A 21,015-nucleotide genomic window follows, 5' to 3' on the forward strand; every position below is an offset into this window, starting at 1 on the left:
TAATCACACAGTTCTACCAGTATTTGGTGGGACACTGAGAAATGTAAAGCTCCACATCTTTTCAAACTGCCATCAATACAACACCATTGGACAGCTCAACACGCTTGGAGGAGAACAGTTACTGTTTATTCTGTTATACTAGCTACCACAGAGCCACTTTGACTAGCATTGCACTGAGTGATGGAGGGAAAGAGAGGACCATCCTGCCCACCAAGACAAAGAGAGGACAGTTATTATCATGGCTGTGGCATCAGTAAGGATTGAACTCGTGACCTCCTTATGATATGGTCAATGTTTAGAGTAATGTGCACCAACCCTAATCAGCCCTAGTCCTTGATTAGCTGAGTGAGGAGAGTTAGATTTGGGTGGGTGACCACTAATTAGCAAAAATGTAAATCTGGATGGCTCCTCACTCTCCTCTGAGTGCAGCCTATCAGAGTAAAGTGTTTGGGGAGGGGGTGGGGTTTATGCTATGAACATAACCACGATCAAACGACTGGGTTTTTTCTTTTCTTTTTTTTACTGAGCTTATAAATTGTAGTAATTCATAAATTGTTGTGTTTAGTTTGTTTACTTATTTAATTCTATTTCACCCAAATTTTCTACTCATTTTTCTTCGTAAGCTAGGTCTCCCTCCATCGTACAAGACTACCAAGCTGGGAAGATGAAGGCCAGCATGTGTTTCCTCTGAAACACTTGAAGCTCCACCACATCTTTTCAAACTGCTTCTAATGGTGCATCAGTGGAGCTCAACATGATTGGATGCTAACTATACAAACTTCAACACATTTCTTTTGGGAATGCTAATACACCCAGACTTTGTGGACTGATTTGAATAACTCTATACTAAAAAATATCAGACTTAATTTTAAACTAAGTATCAAACATATCATTTTTTGGGATGACATCTAATGACCTCAATAAAAGACCCACATATACACCAGGACATTTTTGGAGAAAAAGCCAAATTTTGTTCTGTAAAACCTGAAAACCGTGTAATATCTGTTTCCCCTGCTATGCTGGCCTGTTTTTCTAATTTGTTCTACACCACTGTTCCTGTCATCACTGTACTTTTTGCATCTGTATTGTAGAAAGTGCTAACTGCTAATTCTGTTATGTCAGCTAACAGACGCCCAGGTTAGCTAGCATCATGCTCAGTGATGAGGGGAGAGGAAGGACCACCCTAACCACCCAGAGAGAGAGAGGACAGTTATACTTTCTTGGACTCCTGTTTACGGAGGACTGTGGCATCACTGAGGATTGAACTTGTGACCTCTTGATGACCGGGCTTTCTGGAAGCCTACTTTTGGGGTGAGAGGGCAGCGCAGCAGGAGCTGAAATGGTTCTATTGGAGAACTTTTATTTATCTGAGCCAAACCAACCTGTGTTTAACTGAATTAGAGCTCTGCAGAATCAAGAACATTTAAACACAGAAAATATCAAATCTTGACCTCAGAATCAGAAATCGTGTCGAATGTAAGTCTGTGTACGGTTACAGCTGTAGATGGTGTGGAACGGTAGTGGTGTGGTGCTCTGGTGCTGGTGTAGCAGTGGTGTAGCAGTCTGGCTCTGTGTTTGATGTACGCACAGTGTGTGTAATGCTAGTGGTTTGTGTATCAGTCTTTATTTTCTTTTTTTATGGTCCCTTCTGAAGGCTGACCAACAATCCAGTCCACACACAGCCCCGCACCGCACACACACAGGCCACAGTCTCCCGCATGTGCGCATGTGGGGTCAAAGGTCACAGAAGTCAGATGGCAGGGGGGGTGCCATGCAGTCCCATCATGCATTGCTGCACTTGCCCTTCTTCTCCTTGCGCTGGAACTTGCGGAGCCGCCGGGTCCAGACGTCCCGCCACTGGATGACCAGACTGTTCTTATCGGCCACTAGCCCCGCCCGCTCCGGGCTGGCCCCGCCCTCTCTGGAGCCCAGGATGAGGAAGCGTTTGCCCATATGTATGCGTGGGCACTTGCAGGCCAAGTCCTTCATGTGGACCCACAGCAGGTTCTCTCCTCTCTTCAGCGGCTCTCTGCTCTTATACACTGACACCAGGCTGACCGCAAACTTCGCCCAGTCGCCCACCGTCTCCATGTCCAGCACACTGACCAGCACCGCTAAACAACAAATGCACACACATATTTACATCAAAAGCTTTTCAAAAAAGTGGTTAAATACACATTTACACATTTTCTTGCACTTGAAATCATCATAGATCTAGTCATTCATATTCATTATGGGTTACTGTGAGAATATGATAAGATTATTTCATTTATTTCTGGACACTGTCTGTCCAGAAGAATCCATACAGACCATCTAATGAGTCAATTTATCTACTGCTAAGATAAACACCAATGTTAGCAATGAGTGTAACTACACACAGCTTGTATAATCTCCATAGAAAAGGACAGACCAATAGAAAGGGATGCTGTGGAGCAGCTCTGCACATGATTTTATCCAAGGACAACACCTTGTCCCAACAGCAAGCGACATGAAGTGACCAAAAGAAACCAGAATGCTCCCATTATAATCAGTGAAGCTGTCTACACCAGCTGGTAGCAGCAAAGCTATGCAAATGTAATGTGATGGGCTTTTTTTGACAGATACCCTGTTTCTGTTTTTGATGCATTGCATCACTCTACTCCACCTCAGAATGGATGGAGAGAAACTCATCCATGAAGTGAAGAAAGGAGCAATCTCCACGACCCTCCAGTAAATATAAAAAGGATGTGAACAGAAAGGGGACGGTTTGGAAAGAAATGGTGGAGAGCTGGTAGTTAGAGGTGAATACTGTTCGTTTTGTGTCACTGATTGATGCGGATTTGTTCTTCAAGGGCTCTTTAGTAAAGACACTGCGCCTCATTCTCTGTGTGTGATCTTGAGAAAGGTCCTAAGAAAAAGTCTACGTCAGATTTATGACATGTTCTTAAAGCGCAGAACGGTTCTCACCTCTGTGCTCTTGAGTGTGTGTAGACTCTGTTCTTACCTCAGAACAAACCCCACATAAGAGAACACTGGTGAGTCAGAGTCTTCGTCAAAACTGCGTAAGTGGGTTTAAGAAGAAACTTCTTCTTAAGAACTGTTGGTGAATGAGACCCGTTGGTTCTATATAACCATGAACACTCAAGAACCATTTGTATGATTCAATTGTGAAAGGGTGCTTCAGATTGATGGAGAATGCATTGTATATGGTTCTATGTAGAACCTTTTTGAAAAGTGTTCTATGTAGCACCAAAAAATGTAATTCTATTACAAGCTTGACATCGCAACAGTAGCAGAACCCCTTTTGGTGCTACATAGAAACATATACAACACATTCTCCATCAATCTGAAGAACAGTTTCATCATGCAAAGGAACGTTTAGGCATGCACATGGTTCTTTGAGTATTCATGGTTTTATGTAGAACCATTGTCTTTACTGAAGAACCCTTGAAGAACCATCTTTTTTGTGTAGCTAGGATACTCAGGTTGAAGCTATTTTCCAAAAGGTCTGAGGTTTCTTTACATGTTGACTCGACATGAACTCAATGTTTCCAGTGTGGACATCCTGAAGCTCCTGTCAGAGGTTTCTCTGAGCTCTGGGGCTGTCAGGACACAGTGAAATGCTGCTTGCATGTTGGTGGTATGCGGCCGATGGCAAATCAGATATTCCATTGTTTCAAAAGAGCAGGAACAGAAAATTCCACCACAGCCAGCAACATTCAGCCAAGAGTTCAATATTCCCAGCTTTTGCTGTCAACCGCAGTGGTGGAATAAACCGGATATTTAATTTATTGGGAGTCATGACACCAAACGTTTCATTGTTCAGGCCCACTCAGTATTGTAGATTTGTTATACAGAGTACACAGTATCCCCCTGACTTTCTCCACCTTACCTGCACTGTGTAAGATTTAGAGATTTGGAGACCTGTCTGGTGGAAATGTGTAACTGCACTCGGTGTGCAGAAGAACATTCTGTAGTGTGGGTTGTACTTCAGCCCCCCTCCCTGAGTGGATGATTTAAAGAGAACTCAGTCTAAACTTGGTGAAGGAGCATCTTCTGAGGATGAGAGTGAATTATCTACTACTGTCAGCACATCTTCATCAGTACAGTGTTGACTCTGAGATCATTTACAGGGCGGCTCTCGGCAGAGCAGGTTCACCATATTTGAACCTGTCTTTATTCTCATTAGTCAGTAATGATACGCGTTCGAATTTTTACCAAAATCATTCAGAGTGCAGCTTTATTTAAAGCTCTCCTCTGATGATCCTCCATTGTTGCGGCAACATTTCCACTACTGCACACCAGTTTCGATGCATGAAATGACTTCAACGCTAAAAAATAAATGTAGCGTATGGTCACCATGTGCAGTGGGTTGAAGGGTCAAAATAGGAAATGTGTCATTAATAATGTTATGTCAGTTGTATGTCATAAAGTCGATGTTTTGTGAGCCAGGCTTCTGCCAGCAGTCAGAGTGATGTGTTTTATTGCTCAATGTGGCCAAGAACCTCCCAGTTTAACAGGAAAGGGCCGCAATGTGACCTAATGCAATGTGTAGGCACAGATTTTTAAAGGGTTCTTCAACACAAAAAAACCCAAGAGGTGTTTCTCGTCCAATAGTACAACAGATATCATGTGCTCTGTGGGCAGAGCTTCTGTGGCTGAGACTAGTATAAATAAAGTTTAATGAAGCAGTTTGTTTAGGTATCACCCCAAATATTTACATGTGACATTGTTGTAGTATTTAATAAGAGTTTAATAAGTTTAGTTCTTTCAAGCCAAGAAAGAAATCCTGATCGTCTGTATTATAAACACTGTGAAAAGCTCAGTGTCCCGTCTGATGAATGTGTCTGTGTGTGTTTTCGTACCGTAGTCTTTCTTGCAGTATTTCTTCATGTTGATCTTCAGGTTGCCTTTGGCTGGTTTACAGTAGGACTCACAGTCTGAGGAGACACAACAAACAGCTGTTTACTGATCTCCGTCTCTCTCCACAGAGACACTGCCGTCTCACACAAACCCAGCCTCATTATAGACCCATCTGCAGTTAGAGTGTCTCTAAACTCTGATTCCTCCCTGGCGGAGCAGCGTTCTCACTGTGTAGGAGCAGAAAACAGGCTTCCTGTCTTCTGCTCTGCATAATATATATTGAAAAAGAAATGTAAATGATTTAATTGAGCAAAACAATCTGCCAGTGGAGAAGCAAGAAGCCCTGAATGAGTAATCATATCTAGTACTTCATATCTCCCAAAATATCTTAAAACTAGTAAGAAAGTATGTAAACAGACACTCTTGAAAAGGTTCTGAGCTCTAAATAGAATCACATCTTGCTCCTCAGATTGAGGGAGAACGTGTTGTATATGGTTCTACATGGATGCTTTTTGAAAATGGTTCTATACAGCACCAAAAAGGGTTCTTCTATTGTTACAGACATGACATTATATCTATAGCAGAAATCAACCAAAATATACCAAATCAGCTATATGCTTCTATAGCAGCGCTCTGCTATGTGATGCTACACTGCGCATCGCGGAGTGTCCGGTGTGCGACGGCCTTCATGCTGGACACACACCCTCCAACAAGGGGACTGCTTGTGTTGCTTATTGTTGTTGTTTGTTAGTTTAGGGCATGTGTACGTGGTTATTATGTGTCGGGGGTGGGGGTGGTTCAGTGGGTTCAGTCTCCACCATAGAGAGGAGTAGTGTGGTTAGAGTGACCTCCCTGCTGTTCCAGTGCTCTGTATGTGCCTCCCTGCTGGAGGGATTAATACAGAGCAGAAGCAGAAGCATGGCCATGTCTAACTCTCTGCTGAGAGAACAGGATACAACACCAATTCCAAAAAAGTTGGGACGCTGTGTGAAATGTAAATAAATGTAAATATAAACAGAATGCAATGATTTTCAAATCTCATAGATCCATATTTTATCCACAATAGAACATAGAGCACATATCAGATGTTGAAAGTGAGACATTTTACCATTTCCACAATTTTTAGATGCAGTTTTTCTCAGATTGATGAACCTCTGCCTATCTTATCTTCTGAGAGACTCCGCCTCTCTGAAATGCTCTTTTTATACCCAGTCATGTGAGTTAGTCGCAAATTGCTCCTCCAGCTGTTTTTTATTAGTACCGCTCACTTTTCCAGCCTTTTGTTGCCCCTGTCCCAACTTTTTTGAGATGCATTGCTGACATCAAGTTCTAAATGAGTTAATGGTTTTCATGAAATGGTAAAATGTCTCACTTTCAGCATCTGATATGTGTTCTATGTTCTATTGTGAATAAAATATGGGTCTATGAGATTCACAAATCATTGCATTCTGTTTATATTTTCATTAATTTACATTTTACACAGCGTCCCAACTTTTTTGGAATTGGGGTTGTAGTTTTAGGGGTTAAGGTTTAACCTCTCTCTCTGTCTGTCTGTCTGTCTCTCTCTCTCTCTCTCTCTCTCTCTCTCTCTCTCTCTCTCTGTCTGTCTGTCTGTCTCTCTCTCTCTCTCTGTCTCTCTCTCTGTCCTCTCTCTCTCTCTCTCTCTCTCTCTCTCTGTCTGTAGTAGATTGCTTTCCTAACAGAATATTGAGTTTATTCTCTACAGTAGCGGAGCTGTTTAACTGTCTGTGTATTTGCTGACATTGTAAAATATGAGCTCTCTCAGCAGCTTCTGTACACAACAGAGAGAGAGGGAGAGAGAGAAAAAGAAGGAGACGTACCAAAAACAGTCACATTTAGCTGAATTAAACTGCTGAATCTTATATTGGTGTAATAAGCTTTTCTTTTCTTTACGCTGTGTTTTTGTTATTGTAAGTGTAGAGCTGCTCTGTGGACCTTCATTCCTTCCAGAGGGAAACAAAACCTCCAAAACCTTCTCCAGGTGAAAAACATGTAAGGGGGGAGAACGCTGTGGACGGGAATTTGGGAGAGCGGGCCAAGTGAGTGTGTGAGGGAGACAGGGCCAGCTGGTCAAGCAGGAGAGAGATGTAAGATTTAGCTTTAGCAGTACTAAACATCTCTGAAGAAGGTGGAGACCGTTGGAGTTCAGACTCCAGAGCTTCTTCACAAGCTGCTTCTGAGTGTGTGTATGGGTTGGCATGGCTCCAGTGTGTGTGTGTGTGTGTGTGTGTGGTGTGTGTGTGTGTGTGTGGAGTCAGTTACAGGGAGTGTTGGTGTGGGACTCACTCTCTAACCCAACAACACACACACCTCTCTCTCTGTGAATTGTGGGGACATTACATAGACTTCCATTAATTTTCTGGAGACTTAACCAAACCTTAATCATAACTACTACTATCCTTAACCCTAACCCTTACCTTAAAACATGTCCTCACCTTAAAACATGTCCTCACCTTAAAATAATGATTACATGTGGGAACTGACTTGTGGTCCCCACAAAGAGAAAAGTCCCCACAACGTGAGTGTAGCAACAGGTTTTGGTCCCCACAATGTTCATAAACCTCGCACACAAACACACACACACACACATACACAGAACACTTCTTTCTTTTGTATCTGACAAGGACAAATTGCGACCCCCCCCACCCCGAGAAGCAGAACTAAACCCCTCTGAGCTCCACTTCCTCTGTGTGTGTGTTGTAGTCAGTGGTGTGTCCGGTCCAGTTTCTGCAGCTGAGCCCAAGTGGGGACTGAATCCAGTGGGGGTCATAATACGACTTTGTTAATGAAAATAGTGTTAAAACTTCACTGACCTTATTTGTATTTAGTTAATTAAGTTATAGTTACTTATTATCTTGCACTTGGTTGCTGTCGCTCAGTCTAGTCTGACTGTCTGTTCTCTGTGATTAAAAACTTGTGTTCTTATTTTGGTGAGTAGAACAGACACAAAAAGATCAGCAATGACAGAGTGAGCGTAGGGGGCGGAGTTACCCAGAATGCCTAGTCCAGGGGTCGACAAGCCAATTGTTAAGAAGAGCCATTTTGTCCTTCCAGTACAGATGTAACCACCTTGGGAGCCACAACATTTTATGTCCATTTTAGCATCTTGGCTGTAAATATGTCTCAGTATGTTCTAATGTTCTAGTATAGGATAAATAAATAATATAAACACAAACTCAGACTTACTTTGATCTGCTTTTAGCTTTAGCTCAGCTATAGCTGCTTTTCTCACATCTCTAGCAGGAAGCTTTTCCTCAAAAGTAGAACAGTGTCTTGTAAAATCTCAATGTTTGACTTTCTGCGAGGCTGAAGCCAGTTTTTAACTCGGAAGGAAAAGGGAGTTACTTTAATCAGAGGCTTGTAAATTAAAGAATCATTCACATCATTTGAGCAGCTGAAGTCTGTTAATGATCTCACCATTCACACTCCTCTGAATCCTGAAGCTCTCCTGATTGATCAGAGGTTTATCAGCTCCTGACTCAAACTGAGTTCACATTTTTTCAGTCTATTCTCGAAGCTATCAGACATTTCCTCGAGTAGTCTCAAAGCAGCATGAGAGATGAACCTCAGTACAAAACGGTCTCGAGAGGAGTGAGAGGTGGGTTTACACTGAATTCATACACATTCTATCAGTTTAAAATCTTTCACAGACTCTATTATTCAAAAGTAAAACTGATTAAATCAGTCTGTTCAGATTGTGTCCGGTGTGAGTGTGTAGAGGTCGTGCTGGCACACAGGCTCTGGTTCTGTTCTCATCTACATACATATACATTTATGAATTGTACTCAGAAGTGTTTGATAGACAGATCTCCCCTGTCATGAGGCTGTTTTTGGGTGTTCAATGCTTCGTTCACATTGCCAAATTGCGAACAACAGGCTGTTGGCCTAGACGTAATGACAGCTAAAAGAGTAATATTAAAAGAGTGGACATCTGTCCCCCACCCAGCTTTCAGAAAGGACATGTCCATCTCACAACTAGAGAGGATCCAGTACTATAGAACTGCACTGCACCTGATTTAGCAAGTATTGATCACCGACCACTTGTAATTCTCAGCTCAGTGAAAGTCTCAACGCTTCGGTAGTCTGAGGGTTGTTTTGGCTTTTTGAGTGAGAAACTGCCACAGTGACCTGGAATTAATGAGGCACCTTAATATACTTCTTCACCTTTAATACCAGAAATGACCACCACTGTAATAATGCTAATACTGCTAATACATATTTTCAGTGTTAGGTTAGTAACAGTGCTGAAGGTTCACTTTCCCACACAGAGTTTATTATTAGTTACCTGGTGAGATTCTTTGTGTTTGTGTGCTGAGAACGTATGAAACGACAGGCAGTTTGTAAAGTTGAGTGTGTTTTTTATCAGGATTATTATAATCATGTTAACAGGCTACATTTGGGTCACGGCGAAGTTACGACTGGTACGACTTTCTCTTCTGCTTTTCTGCATCGTAGCTCTGACTGTCGGACTGATGGAGAGTTTTACTTACATAACTGCTCATAACTGGGCTTCAGTGTCAATAGTGTACAACGTGGATCTTCAGTATGTTTGATGTATTGTTGTATATTGTTTATATTGTTCTAAATGCACATACTGCTCAGTCTGTACACGGTTTAGATGTGAAGATTTGCATTACAGTGCTTAGTGTATTTTGTTTATATATGAGCTATTGTTTATTTGTATATATCGTATTTTCATACTATTGCATATTTATTAATGTGAGCTACTGTAGAGACGAATTCTTTATAAGTGCTTTATAAAAAGAAAAGCTTTTCTCTTTGATCTCTTTAAGTGTCGTAGTTTAGTGTGTGAACCTGCAGACAGTCTTTCACAGAAAGAAGAGTCAGTATTGATCCACTCAGCACTGACGGCTTCACACAGCTGAAAAACACTGCTGAGCTGGTTTGTGTTTAATGTGAGACCAAATATTCTCTACAGGGTTTAAATCTGGACCAGCCAGAACCATCATCCTTTTACATTTAGTTCCGTGTACACATAAAACATATTCTATGATATATGTAGATATATGAAGTATTTACAGAGTATGTTTGAATGAGTGTCCACAGATCCCACTGCCTGTGAGAGAGTGGGCAGACCTGCTGTAGGGAGCGTGTTAATGTGTTTTGGTGTTTTGTTCTGACCTGCTGGTCCTTCAGTGCTGCTGACCACTGCTGTCGGGTTAATCACAGGAATCTCTAACAGAGAGAGAGAGAGAGAGAGAGAGAGAGAGAGAGAGAGAGAGAGAGAGTTAGAGCTCAACACAGCCAGCAGGGCTGTAACTGTCTGACCTCACAGTGATTCGATTATGACTGTTTAGGAAACGACTCAGTGCAACATGAAATCTCACATTTCACCACAATTTGATTTGATTTTAATTTTAGCACAATTCAGAAAGATGTTTCTGTTAAAACACTGAATACACAGAAGTAACTGGAAGGACTGTTTTTGCAGTAGCAGAATAAAGACAATCAGGGAGTTTTTACATTTGAAGAGAATTTGATTTTGGCCCAAAAATAATAAATAAATAATCGATTCTAACATCCCCAAATCAGTGAAGCTGAATCATCCATGAATCGTGATGCAGCAATGCACCTTTTACACTCAAGCGTTTAAAACAAGGGTTCTTTGGTGAAGAAAATGGTTCTACTGTATAGTTACGGTGTATATAGGACAACCTATAGCACATTCATGCACATTTTCCATTAATCCAAAGAACCAATTCATGATGCAAAGAACCATGTAATCATGCAAAGGGTTCTTTGAGTGTTCATGGTTCTATATAGAACCTTTTTATTTACTAAAGAACCCTTGAAGCACCATCTTTTTAAAAGTGTGTAACTGAGAGTAAATAGTATTTATCCTTACACTTATAAGCCAGAGTAAATATAGTATGCATATCACCTACAGCATATACAGTATATAACACAGTAAACAGAGTATATACATATAATATAGAGCAAAAGTTATTTTATATTTCATAGTGTTTAACTTCAAAAAAGTTAATAAAAAAATATGTACTAGGAATGTAGTAACATATCACAGCTCATGCTTTTTGTCATTCTGTTCCTGTTTTAGGACTTTTCACTGAATCTTCTTGCAGGATGCTTCTAGTTCTGCGATATTCTCAGGCCGTCTTGCACGCACAGCATTTTTCAGATCTACTACAGGTTTTTAAGTCTGTTAAGCCAGTTCCTTCATGTGGGGGTTTTGCTTTGCCTTTCTTTCAGCATACAAGCAGCTCTATTTGAGAGTTTTCTTGGTCTTGACATTCACAGTTCCCCTTAACTGCCATTTCCTAAAGACACTGTAAATTGTGAGCTGGAAGGGCTCAGATATCCTTTTATAGCCTTTCTCTGCTATAAATTAATTAGGTTAACTAGCTTCGTTTTCACATCCTCAGCCAGCTGCTCAGAGAAGCCCTTTGTATTTGAAAGTTAACACAAATTTTGAAAAGTCAGAGAATTTATTAAACTCTGGAATTGTGATCAGCTGACATTCTTAATGATAACTCTGACCTGCCTAATTAGTCCTAATTAGTCAATTAAAGCCTAATGAATTAAAGAATTAAAATAAAAACTAGTAAAAGTTCTAGCGCATTACAACTGGTAGTCCAAATTGTTGCACATCCCAGAATTACTAATCTAGTACTTTCACTAGTTAATCTAATATAAAATAACTGTGCTTTAACGTTTGCTGAATAGTTTTAAAAATAGTTTTCTATTTACGTCTTTTCACTTCTTTAACTTAAAAAATTATCAAAATATGCCATTTTGGCCAAACCTTTGCATACAAATGTATGTTACAGCTGTTGGAACTGGTCCTCACTTGTATCTCAATTTTTCAGTTGTTGCCATAATTTGAAAATGCCTGCTGTTCTTTACATATGACCCAGAATTACTGGAGAAACTCTGGTTCCATTGACTTACATTAAAAGTAAAGTATGTTTTCTCTTTCTCCTATAAAGTTACCATTTTGGAGATATGAGGTTTTGTTCCAACAGCAATGATTTATAAACAAACTCATTAAATCATTCAAATTTATTTTACATACATACCCAGGAAAAACATAATATTTACCTTAAGCATAGAACCTATAATGTTCTACAGTAAAAACAGCACATACATCTCATAAAGTAAACGTACACTCTTAAAAAGATGGTTTTTCAGGGGTTTTTAGTAAAGACAGTGGTTCTATACTGAACCATGAGCACTCAAAGAACTATCTGCACAATTAAAGGTTTCTCTGTGTGGTAAAATGGTTTTTCAGATTGACAGAGAATGTGTTATGGTTCTACATAGAACCTTTTGAAAAGGGTTCTGTACAGCACCAAAAAGCGTTCTGTTGTCAGGCATGTTACAACAGAAGAACCCTCTTTGGTGCTATGTAGAACCATATACAACTCCATCAACCTGAAGGACCATTTCACCATGCAAAGAACCCTTTAAAAGCATGAAAATGGTTCTCTGAGTGCTAATCGTGTTTTTAGGAGTGTAGTATACATACTCTATAACTGTAAGTACAGTATAGGACAAATCAGTGTCACAAAAACAAAGAGTGGATAACACAGGTAGCTCTACTGATACAACAGGGCTTTGTACTAATTCTGAGACTTATTTAACCAAAATTTTTGAAAAACGAAGTGTTTTAAACTCATCTTTTTAGCTCAATAACTTTATGACTTTTAGTCGTTTAATCGTAATAAGAACCTCCCCAGCAATATGTAGAGTTCTATGTAAAAACGTTTGCATTATATGGGTGTTTTTATACAAATGTCTATTTTTACACAGAATTAGGTCTATATGAAAACAAAGCTTCCGTTTATCTGTCAACTCTGAGAATATGAGCAAAAACACTTGTTCTGTGGCCGCTAGCATAAATGCTACTAGTATTAGCTTCTTTTAGCTTATGTTGTAAACAAAGTAAGAATTCATAAAAATAACTACAAAAACATCATCCTACCATCCTAGTTTACATTCTGCTGTTCTTACAGGTCATATAATAGTGCTGGATGACTTCATCTTCTTCTGGAAGGTAATTAATTCACTAAATTGTCATTAGCTTTAGTTGTGTTAGTAAACTCAGAGGGGTTAATACTGCTTGTAGCAGCTCTATCTGCTTCAGAAAGCTTAAAAATGGTAAAAACATCAGTAAAATATGTTACGTAATCAGTACATTAAACATTACCATCTCAAACACAACATCATTTTACCGTTGTTGGTAATGTTTCATGTGTTATGTTTGTATGTATTGTAAATTGTGCAGTAAATTGAGCTCCTCCCATGCTGACCGAATGTGATTTATCCACTCGGAAATATAGCCAACTGTTATGTTTCTGAACATTCCGGTTTGGTCTATAGTGGTTATTTAACATGCTGGTGGAGTTTTACTCACTGATGCAGGGTGCTACAGGTGAGCGGCTCTGCTGGTAGCCTTTAGCGCAGCGGTTACAGGTGACGCCGGTCACTCCGTCTTTACATGGACACTGACCCGTCGTCTGATTACACGTTTTACCAGCAGCTCCCACCGGGTGGCAGTCACAAGCTGAAGAGAGAGAGAGGAGAGAGAGAGAGAGAGAGAGAGTAAGGAATGAGTTGCGTTGGCATTGTCTGCTTGTTGACTTGTCATTTTCCCAGCAGCCACTGAGAGGACATTTACCAACAAACTGCAGCTTTTATTAGAAACAGTAAAACAGGCCAAAGCTGGTGTTCAGGTGTTCGAGGTAAAGGTTTGTTTTGGGTTAAGTGAACTTAATGAATGCTGCACAATGATAGGAATACAAACTTGTGTGTGTGAGTGTGTCTGTGTGTGTGTGTGTGTGTGTGTGTGTAGCTGGTGATGTTGGCACTTCCTCTTGTACAGGAAGTCCAAGTGCTCTTGTTAACGGCGCCTGTCCGGTCCTGTAAGAGCCCCATGGCACTCACCCCGTTACACACACTTCCCGTAAACACACTCACACACCCCTCAGCTGCTGTGTGAGTTATATGCTCTTTTAGGGTTCGCGTTGTGCCCAGTGACAGAGCCAAACACAGACCTGTGCAGTGTTCACTGCTCGATAGGGATCTGATGGAAAACTTTAGAGGTAAATGAGCGTTTTATTGCCGAGATCGTATCTGGCATCCTAACAAACACTTACGCACAACAAACAAACCCCTCCCTCCGTCTTACACTCCTTCAGCTTCATCCCTTCTGCATTCGTCCACTTCGGTCCCTCTGGTTCAGGTTAGAGATGGAAATGCTCTGAATACGTCCAGCAGTGAGCTGGATTTCATTGTAAGCTTCACAGCTGTTTGCCAGTGTAGTTGTTGGGCTTGTTGTTTATTGGACAAAACTATTGTTAACCAACAGCTTCTTCTTCTTCTTCCTCTTCTTCTTCTTCTTCTTCTCTTCTTCTTCTTCATATTTTTCTGCCAGATTTGTCCGCTAACTCATCATGCAGTTTTAGAGATGTCGACACCTAGCAACCACCTGGGAATTGCTTAAGTTGCGCAATCACTCTGCAATTTTTCATGAAATGCACTTTTGTCAGTCTTGAAAAAAGGTTCATCAAGACTTCTTTAGTAAAGAAAATGGTTCTATGTAGACCCATGAACACTCAAGGAACCCTTTGCATAATTAAATGGTTCTCTGCATGGTGAAATGGTTCTTCAGATGGACAGAGAATGTGCTGTAGATGGTTCTATATAGCACCAAAAAGGCCTCTGCTATAGTTACAACTTCAAGCTTGTAGCAATATCAGAACCCTATTTGGTGCTATATAGAACCCTTTCCAAAAAGGTTTTGTATAGAATCATATACAACACATTTCACATCAATCTAAAGAACCATTTCACCATGCAAAGAATGCTTTAAGCATGCAAATGCTTATTTGAGTGATGTAGGTTCTATATTGAAGCGTTATCTTTACTAAGGAACCCTTGAAGAACCATGTTTTTTTTTGTTCTTTTTAGCACTGTGGGTGACCTAAAGTTGGAATTTTTGGTTTATCAGACAAAGAAAAGGATTGTCAACTGTAAAGAAATAGTTGCTGACAATGAACGGAAGGTAGTTGTCAGTGTTTGGCATGACTGTTCACTTTCATTCACTTTTAACAAAGTTGAATGTTGCATGAAAACAGTTTCTACTGTTCCTTCAGAATCTAAGAAAGAGGTCAGTTTTTATGCTACATTTCTTTGAATAAACTCAGTTTCTATTGTTGGCATAACTGAGATGCAGTACTGAAAAGATGTGAGTTAAAACTGTTCACTAAACTATTCAAAAAGCTATGAAATCAGTCGCCTTATCATTTGAGGTTGACCTGACTTTAAACGGTTTACAGTATGTATCCTACAACATGTATACTAGAGTTAGTGTTTATTTTCCAGTTTGCATCTGTGCTGCAGTTAGTAAAGATGGTCAAAAAGGCTGTGAAGAGATGTTTTTATCAGTTTCATTACTGATAATCTAATGGAAACAATGTAAATATATTTGTAGCTAACCGTAGACGTTGTGTTTATTAGTTATCCTAGTTAGTTATCCTATATTTAGTACAGTCTTTTACCATGTTAATAGCTCTGAATATTGTCCTGCAATCCTGACCTGTGAGTCTGTTTCTCTGAGTTTCTGGTCCTCACTGGAATCTCTTCTTCAGCTCAGCTCCTCAGGTTTTCACTGGGTTTTAGGACAGAAGGCTGGGATTGTCACTGGAAAAGCTTCATTCTGTGGTCAATGAACCATTTCTGTGTGGATTTGTATGTATGCTTTGGATCGCTGCCCCTCTGCAGGATCCAGCGCTGCACTGGCAGCCAAATTTTAGTCTAAAATATGCCAGTATTTGAGCCTATGATGCAGAATATCTGAAGATTCCCAGAGCCTTTTTCAGGCACTGTTACAGACGTCACAAATCCATCACCAAACTTTCCTTTAGCAGATTTGGCTCTTTTCTGCATGTATCCTTAACTCCTGACCATAGAACCCAAGTGAACGTTTCTGAATCAAGGCGCTGTCTCATTGCAGTTTTGGAGGCCTCGGGATGCATTCAGCTCCAGCAACTGTCCAAGTGTGTCCACTGCCTCTTGGCCCATCCTCCTCACTGGAGCCAAATACACTTACCTCTTCTTCCAGGCAGGTTAATCACAGTTCTGAATGGATCTGACCGCCATTCAATGAGTGTCCTGTATTGTGTACAAAGGGCACCTATACAGACCAAATTAGTTCAAACTGTTAAAAAACTGTTTGAAAAACATTCAAGTACTCAGAGCTTTTTACAAGGGTTATGTTCTGATCTATTGAACCCAAGACATTAATAGAGATAGTAATATAAAAATATACAAAATCCTCATTTGTAGGGTACTTTTTATTGGGTGGTGACTGTCCCAAACCCTGCCCCAAACTTGGGAGCGGGGTGAGTAAATAAATAAATATTTTTTTTAATCTTTTGTTTTATTTTAAAGTAAAGTTTAATGGTTTAGATTTATCATGAGTTTAATTTTTAAATAAAAATTTGTATTTTAAAAATGCTGCCCCAAGTTTTCATGTCACTACCTAAACACAAAGAGTTTTAGTCTGTAGGCAGAACCTTATTTTAGCCACGCCCCTGCGTTTTAGAGCAGGAAGTGAGGCTGCATCCCTGTCCCTCATGGCCACATGGTGAGCAGTTAGATCCCATTGTTTTGAAGTAAATGAGTCCCAAAGTCTGAAAATCAGTGTGGAACATTAAGAATCGTCATATTTTCTGCAGTTCAGCACTTTTTAGTGTTTTAATGTAAAATATGATGATTTTCTGTGTGAACAGCTGTTCAAAGCTGTGTTTGCTGCTCATGTACTGGCTGAGTTTCTGAGCTCAGAATGAGCTAAAATTGTCCAAAACAGTCACTACTACACATCTGGTACAGACTGGTAGAGTTATAACTGTTTTGGTAGAAACAAAATGGAATGTTCAATCATTAGTTTTACTAAAATAAACTATTATAATAATATATATATATAATTAAGGTTTAGAGTCACTCAGAGCAAAAGGGTTTTAGTCAAGATCAGTTAAAAATCCAAAACTCTGACTTAGAACCAATGCAGTACGATGATCCATATACAAAACTCATGCCAGTTCATGGTCAGCAGAGGACAGTCCTACAGTGTGAGCCTGGCAGGTTGTAGCTACATTTTTCAGGAGTCTATGAGTCGGTGTTTATTGTGAAATTCCTGAGGAAGCCTCTGCAATGAGAAACTGAGGCCTTACAGTTTGGCGAGCCAACCAGGAGCGAGCACATCTCACCTGGGACCAAGAGAAGTCAACTAAAAGAGTGAGTGCAGTTTCATGGAGTTTATACCAATTTTTAAGGCTAGGTTAGACATTGCCTTTAGTTTGGTTAACATGTACTTTGATTAAGATTTGAGTTTTGTAGTTGTATAAACTGAAACACTTCAAGTAAGAAACTAAGATTCAGTTCTTTATAATGCAGTGATAGTGGTTCACTGTAGTGCAGTTGAGGCTGGTTGTCTGAAAAAGGCCCACAGTTTTTTTCTGTAATTTTTGGACTGTTAAATTAATAACAGTGTAGTTTGGTCAGTCAGGAAAGACTGCACTGCTACGGTTTTACTGCCGTCTAACGCCGCCCTTCAGCTTTATGACAAAAAATAAATACTAATGTTGCTATGAGACCACATTGCAGTTTCAGAGAATTCCCCACATTCCTAAGTGTCATTCCCACCGCACCTGCTCAGCCCCCCCAAAACGCACACACACACTCTCACATATTCACACCCACACAAACACACAGGCTCACACACATACAGTGTGAGAGAAATCCGATCGGTTTTCTGTAGCCTCCATTCCAGGATTGCAACACTGACACTAGACAAGCACTGAGGGCCAGATGTACAGGCGCTAACAAAGTGTGCCTCAATTTGCATGTTCAGTTTAGCAGTACTGCAGGTTATCACGCAAACCGTGCGCAGATCCACTCGATAACAGCTCACTAGTCAGTTTACATTTTTTTTTACAATGGCTAACAAGCACTTTCAGCACTGAGTTCTCTTTTTCAAAACTCTTCATGCTGTTAGAACAAAAACACAGCTTATATTCCAAATTCTTTAATTTCTCACTCAGTCTCTATCTTTACCCTCTGGGGTCAACGGTCATGCCCGTGCATCAATGTTCAATGTTTTTACATGTTTCTTGTGATGATCCAGCTCAGAAATCCAGTTCAGACACTTCCTGAATCTGTAGAGTCGCCCTTTCCATTCCATCTTATCACGAGATCATACGAGACTCACATCCGGAGTTATGAGCCTATGAAGAGGGGCTGAGATACACGTCATCTGCCTCTCACCGTGTGGAACTGGTGGATTCATGTGTCCGTCTACAGTCTGTGTGAAACTGACCAATGGACACTCAGGAAATCACTAAGGACTGACCATCACGCCGGAAACCCTTCATTCTTCATTCAGTCCACATCGGAGGCTCATGTGAAACGGCGTGCGGAGAGTTTACAGCTGCTGAAGCTGCTGCAGCGGTTTTGGAAAGTAGTGATGAAGATAACGGAGCATTTAGATATGAAACATATGAGGATCATGATATATGAAGAGACTTTAAAGGAGAGTTTAAGAAGAGATGAACACATCGAGAAAACGCCCTCAGAGCCCAGAGGGTTAATGGAACTGTGTTTCCGTAGCTCAAACTACACTGTTACCAAACTGTTACACTAATTTATGGTATCTAATATGGAAATAAACGGTATATGAATTTACTACATCATAAATACTACATCAGATAACAGAGGCAAAAAACGATAATGTTTATAAAAACAAATTGCTGACTGACTAAGCTCAGGAAGACTTTGACAAACCATTGTCAATAAACGTCACTGCATCCACAAATGCAGGGTAAGACTGTACTCTGCACAGTGTGAGTCACATATCAACAACATCCAGAAACAACGCCGACTTCTCTGGGCTCCAGCTCATCTGAAATGGACTGATACTCAGTGAAAACGTGTAACCTGTGAAAGCACCATTAACACTGAACACACTTTGCAACATATGCCGCTTTTTAAACGACGTCTTTTTCATGTTTAGTTCACCATGAGACACCAAGAAACATTCTGCATGTTTTACAGTAGCATGGCTGTGTAATCAGAGTATGTGGGTGCTAGACTGACCTGCCTGCAGTTCAGAACTGTCTCACATTGAAATGTGTGTCTTATTAAGCTCAGAATATGATAATGAAGGTCCTGTGTGACTTTCAAAACTGGACCAGTTTGTGTCTTCAGTCCCCAAATGATTATTAAGTGCTGTAAAAGGAAAGGTGATGTAACACAGCTGTAAACAAGTTCCTGTAACAACTTTTTTGGAACATGTTGCTGGAATAAAATTCAGAATGAATAAATTTACAAGAAACAATGAGGTTCATAAAGAAAAACATTAAATATCATATTTTCAATGTGATACAAATCAATCAGAATTTACTGATCACTGCTTTCTGTTTTATTAGCATTTCACACACTGACCCAATTTCTTTGGAACTGGGTTTGTGTGTGAACAGGCCAATCACAGCTGATTCCCATCTGAGCTACCCAGATGTTTACCATCTACAAAAAGGGGTCAGTTCTGGAGTTAATTTGTTTATAAAGGATGTTCCATTATAGGCCCAGCACATCATTACAGGAATTGATTCGTATGTGTATAAGCAGGAGAGGACGTTAGGTGTGAAGTGGATGAGGACATCCTGCAAAATGATGCAGATCAGGTACAGTAACATTTACAGTATCTGTGACCTGATTTTTGTCTTTGGTAGATGATGTAAAGTACTGTATATTTTACAGTAAAGATACACAATTATGGCTTTTAATTGTTTTTCTGAAGTTTTTATTTACTGTAAAAAATGGTTTGTCAACCTAAAAACCACATGATGTACTGACCACTTTACTGGTATAAATCATCAGTATATCATGTGGTAACGGTCAATTTACCTGCTTTTATTTAAGTCAAATAAATATATTGGATGAAACAATCCAAATAAATTTTAGTTTAGTTGAACAAACATTCTTTTCACATTTTACATCAATTCAAACCTCAGAAACAACCAACTTCTTCCCTGTTCCACTGCTTTTTCCACTGCTCCATACATAGAATAGCTCCATGTTAACAGTTGTTAGTGTTTTTAGGTTATTAGTATTTACTGATTGACAGTATTCCTGTTGTGTAAGTGTTGATATTTTGAAGAGTTTATTTTGAGTCATGTTTACAGTGTTTGGTTAACTGTAGAGCATTTTGGGGGATTTTGAAAAAGTGAACCTGGCACTGAAAAAAGCTTCTTAGTGAGTGTAAAAAAACTTTTTTTCCTACCAAAACATCCTACAGGGCTGTTACTTTACTCTGGATAAAGAAAACTGTGTCTCTGAAACCACAACACGGACTCTGAGAGCATGTTGCAGCTGCATTGTGGCTTATTTCGTGCTGTCGTGTCACATATCTACGTCAGATGCTGAGAGTTTAAACAGTGATATTCTGATGGTGAACATTCCTTGTGTTCTCGCCGCTGCGTCTGACATTGTCCCTCAACAAAGCCGGCCGCCGCCAGCTGCCGAAACCTTAGTAAATCAGCAGAATGTGTAACCTGCTGCACGTGTAACACCTTTCTCTACAATCGCCCAGTGTTTTCCAGGGTTCTCCCTCAGATGCAGGTAGTGCACTGTGTTTTCCATGTGAATAAACCACATGTTTAGGCTGGTGTAGCAGTTTCATACAGAACAGCAGGCAGTGTGTGTCTGAAACGGGTGTAAAAGGGTCAGTATATCCAGCCCTGAGAGTGGAGCCTGGATCAGAAATAGAGGAGCTCAGACTGAGTGTGTCTGAGAGCAGGTCGTCTGGGTCTCCCTGAGGGTCGTGGGTTAAAGGGCACAGACCTGCAGGGTGGATAGGGTTGCAGAAGCTGGTAGATGGTATGATTTCTGTGTGTGTGTGTGTGTGTGTGTGTGTGTGTGTGTGTGTGTATATGTGTGTGTGTGCATGCAGCCAGGTGCAGTAGAATTGAAACAGAAGAATGTGGCAAACTCTGGGAATTCTCTGAAGTGGCTGATAACACTCATCACTATCCAACATCAATGCCGCTCCACCGCGGTCCAGATGCAGACCCAGCAAAACATTTCAGAAGACCGAACTAAGTACTTGAAAAAACT

The 21,015-nt window shown here is 40.3% G+C and overlaps 1 protein-coding gene across 1 annotated transcript in view; it reads right to left on the reverse strand.

Moving 5' to 3' along the window:
- Positions 1–620: 620 nt before the first annotated feature.
- The window catches only part of ntn2 (netrin 2), a 42,871-nt gene continuing 22,476 nt past the window's right edge, over positions 621–21,015 (reverse strand). Inside the window, exons 3-6 of the mRNA XM_036580944.1 lie at positions 13,256–13,405; positions 10,006–10,059; positions 4,845–4,919; positions 621–2,114 (exon numbers count right to left, since the gene is read on the reverse strand). Of these exons, the coding sequence (XP_036436837.1) occupies positions 1,783–2,114; positions 4,845–4,919; positions 10,006–10,059; positions 13,256–13,405 (611 nt within the window). The 3' untranslated portion in view covers positions 621–1,782. The remainder of the gene's footprint in view (positions 2,115–4,844; positions 4,920–10,005; positions 10,060–13,255; positions 13,406–21,015) is intronic.

Source organism: Colossoma macropomum, unplaced genomic scaffold (assembly GCF_904425465.1).
Source record: "Colossoma macropomum unplaced genomic scaffold, Colossoma_macropomum, whole genome shotgun sequence".
NCBI lineage: Eukaryota > Metazoa > Chordata > Actinopteri > Characiformes > Serrasalmidae > Colossoma > Colossoma macropomum.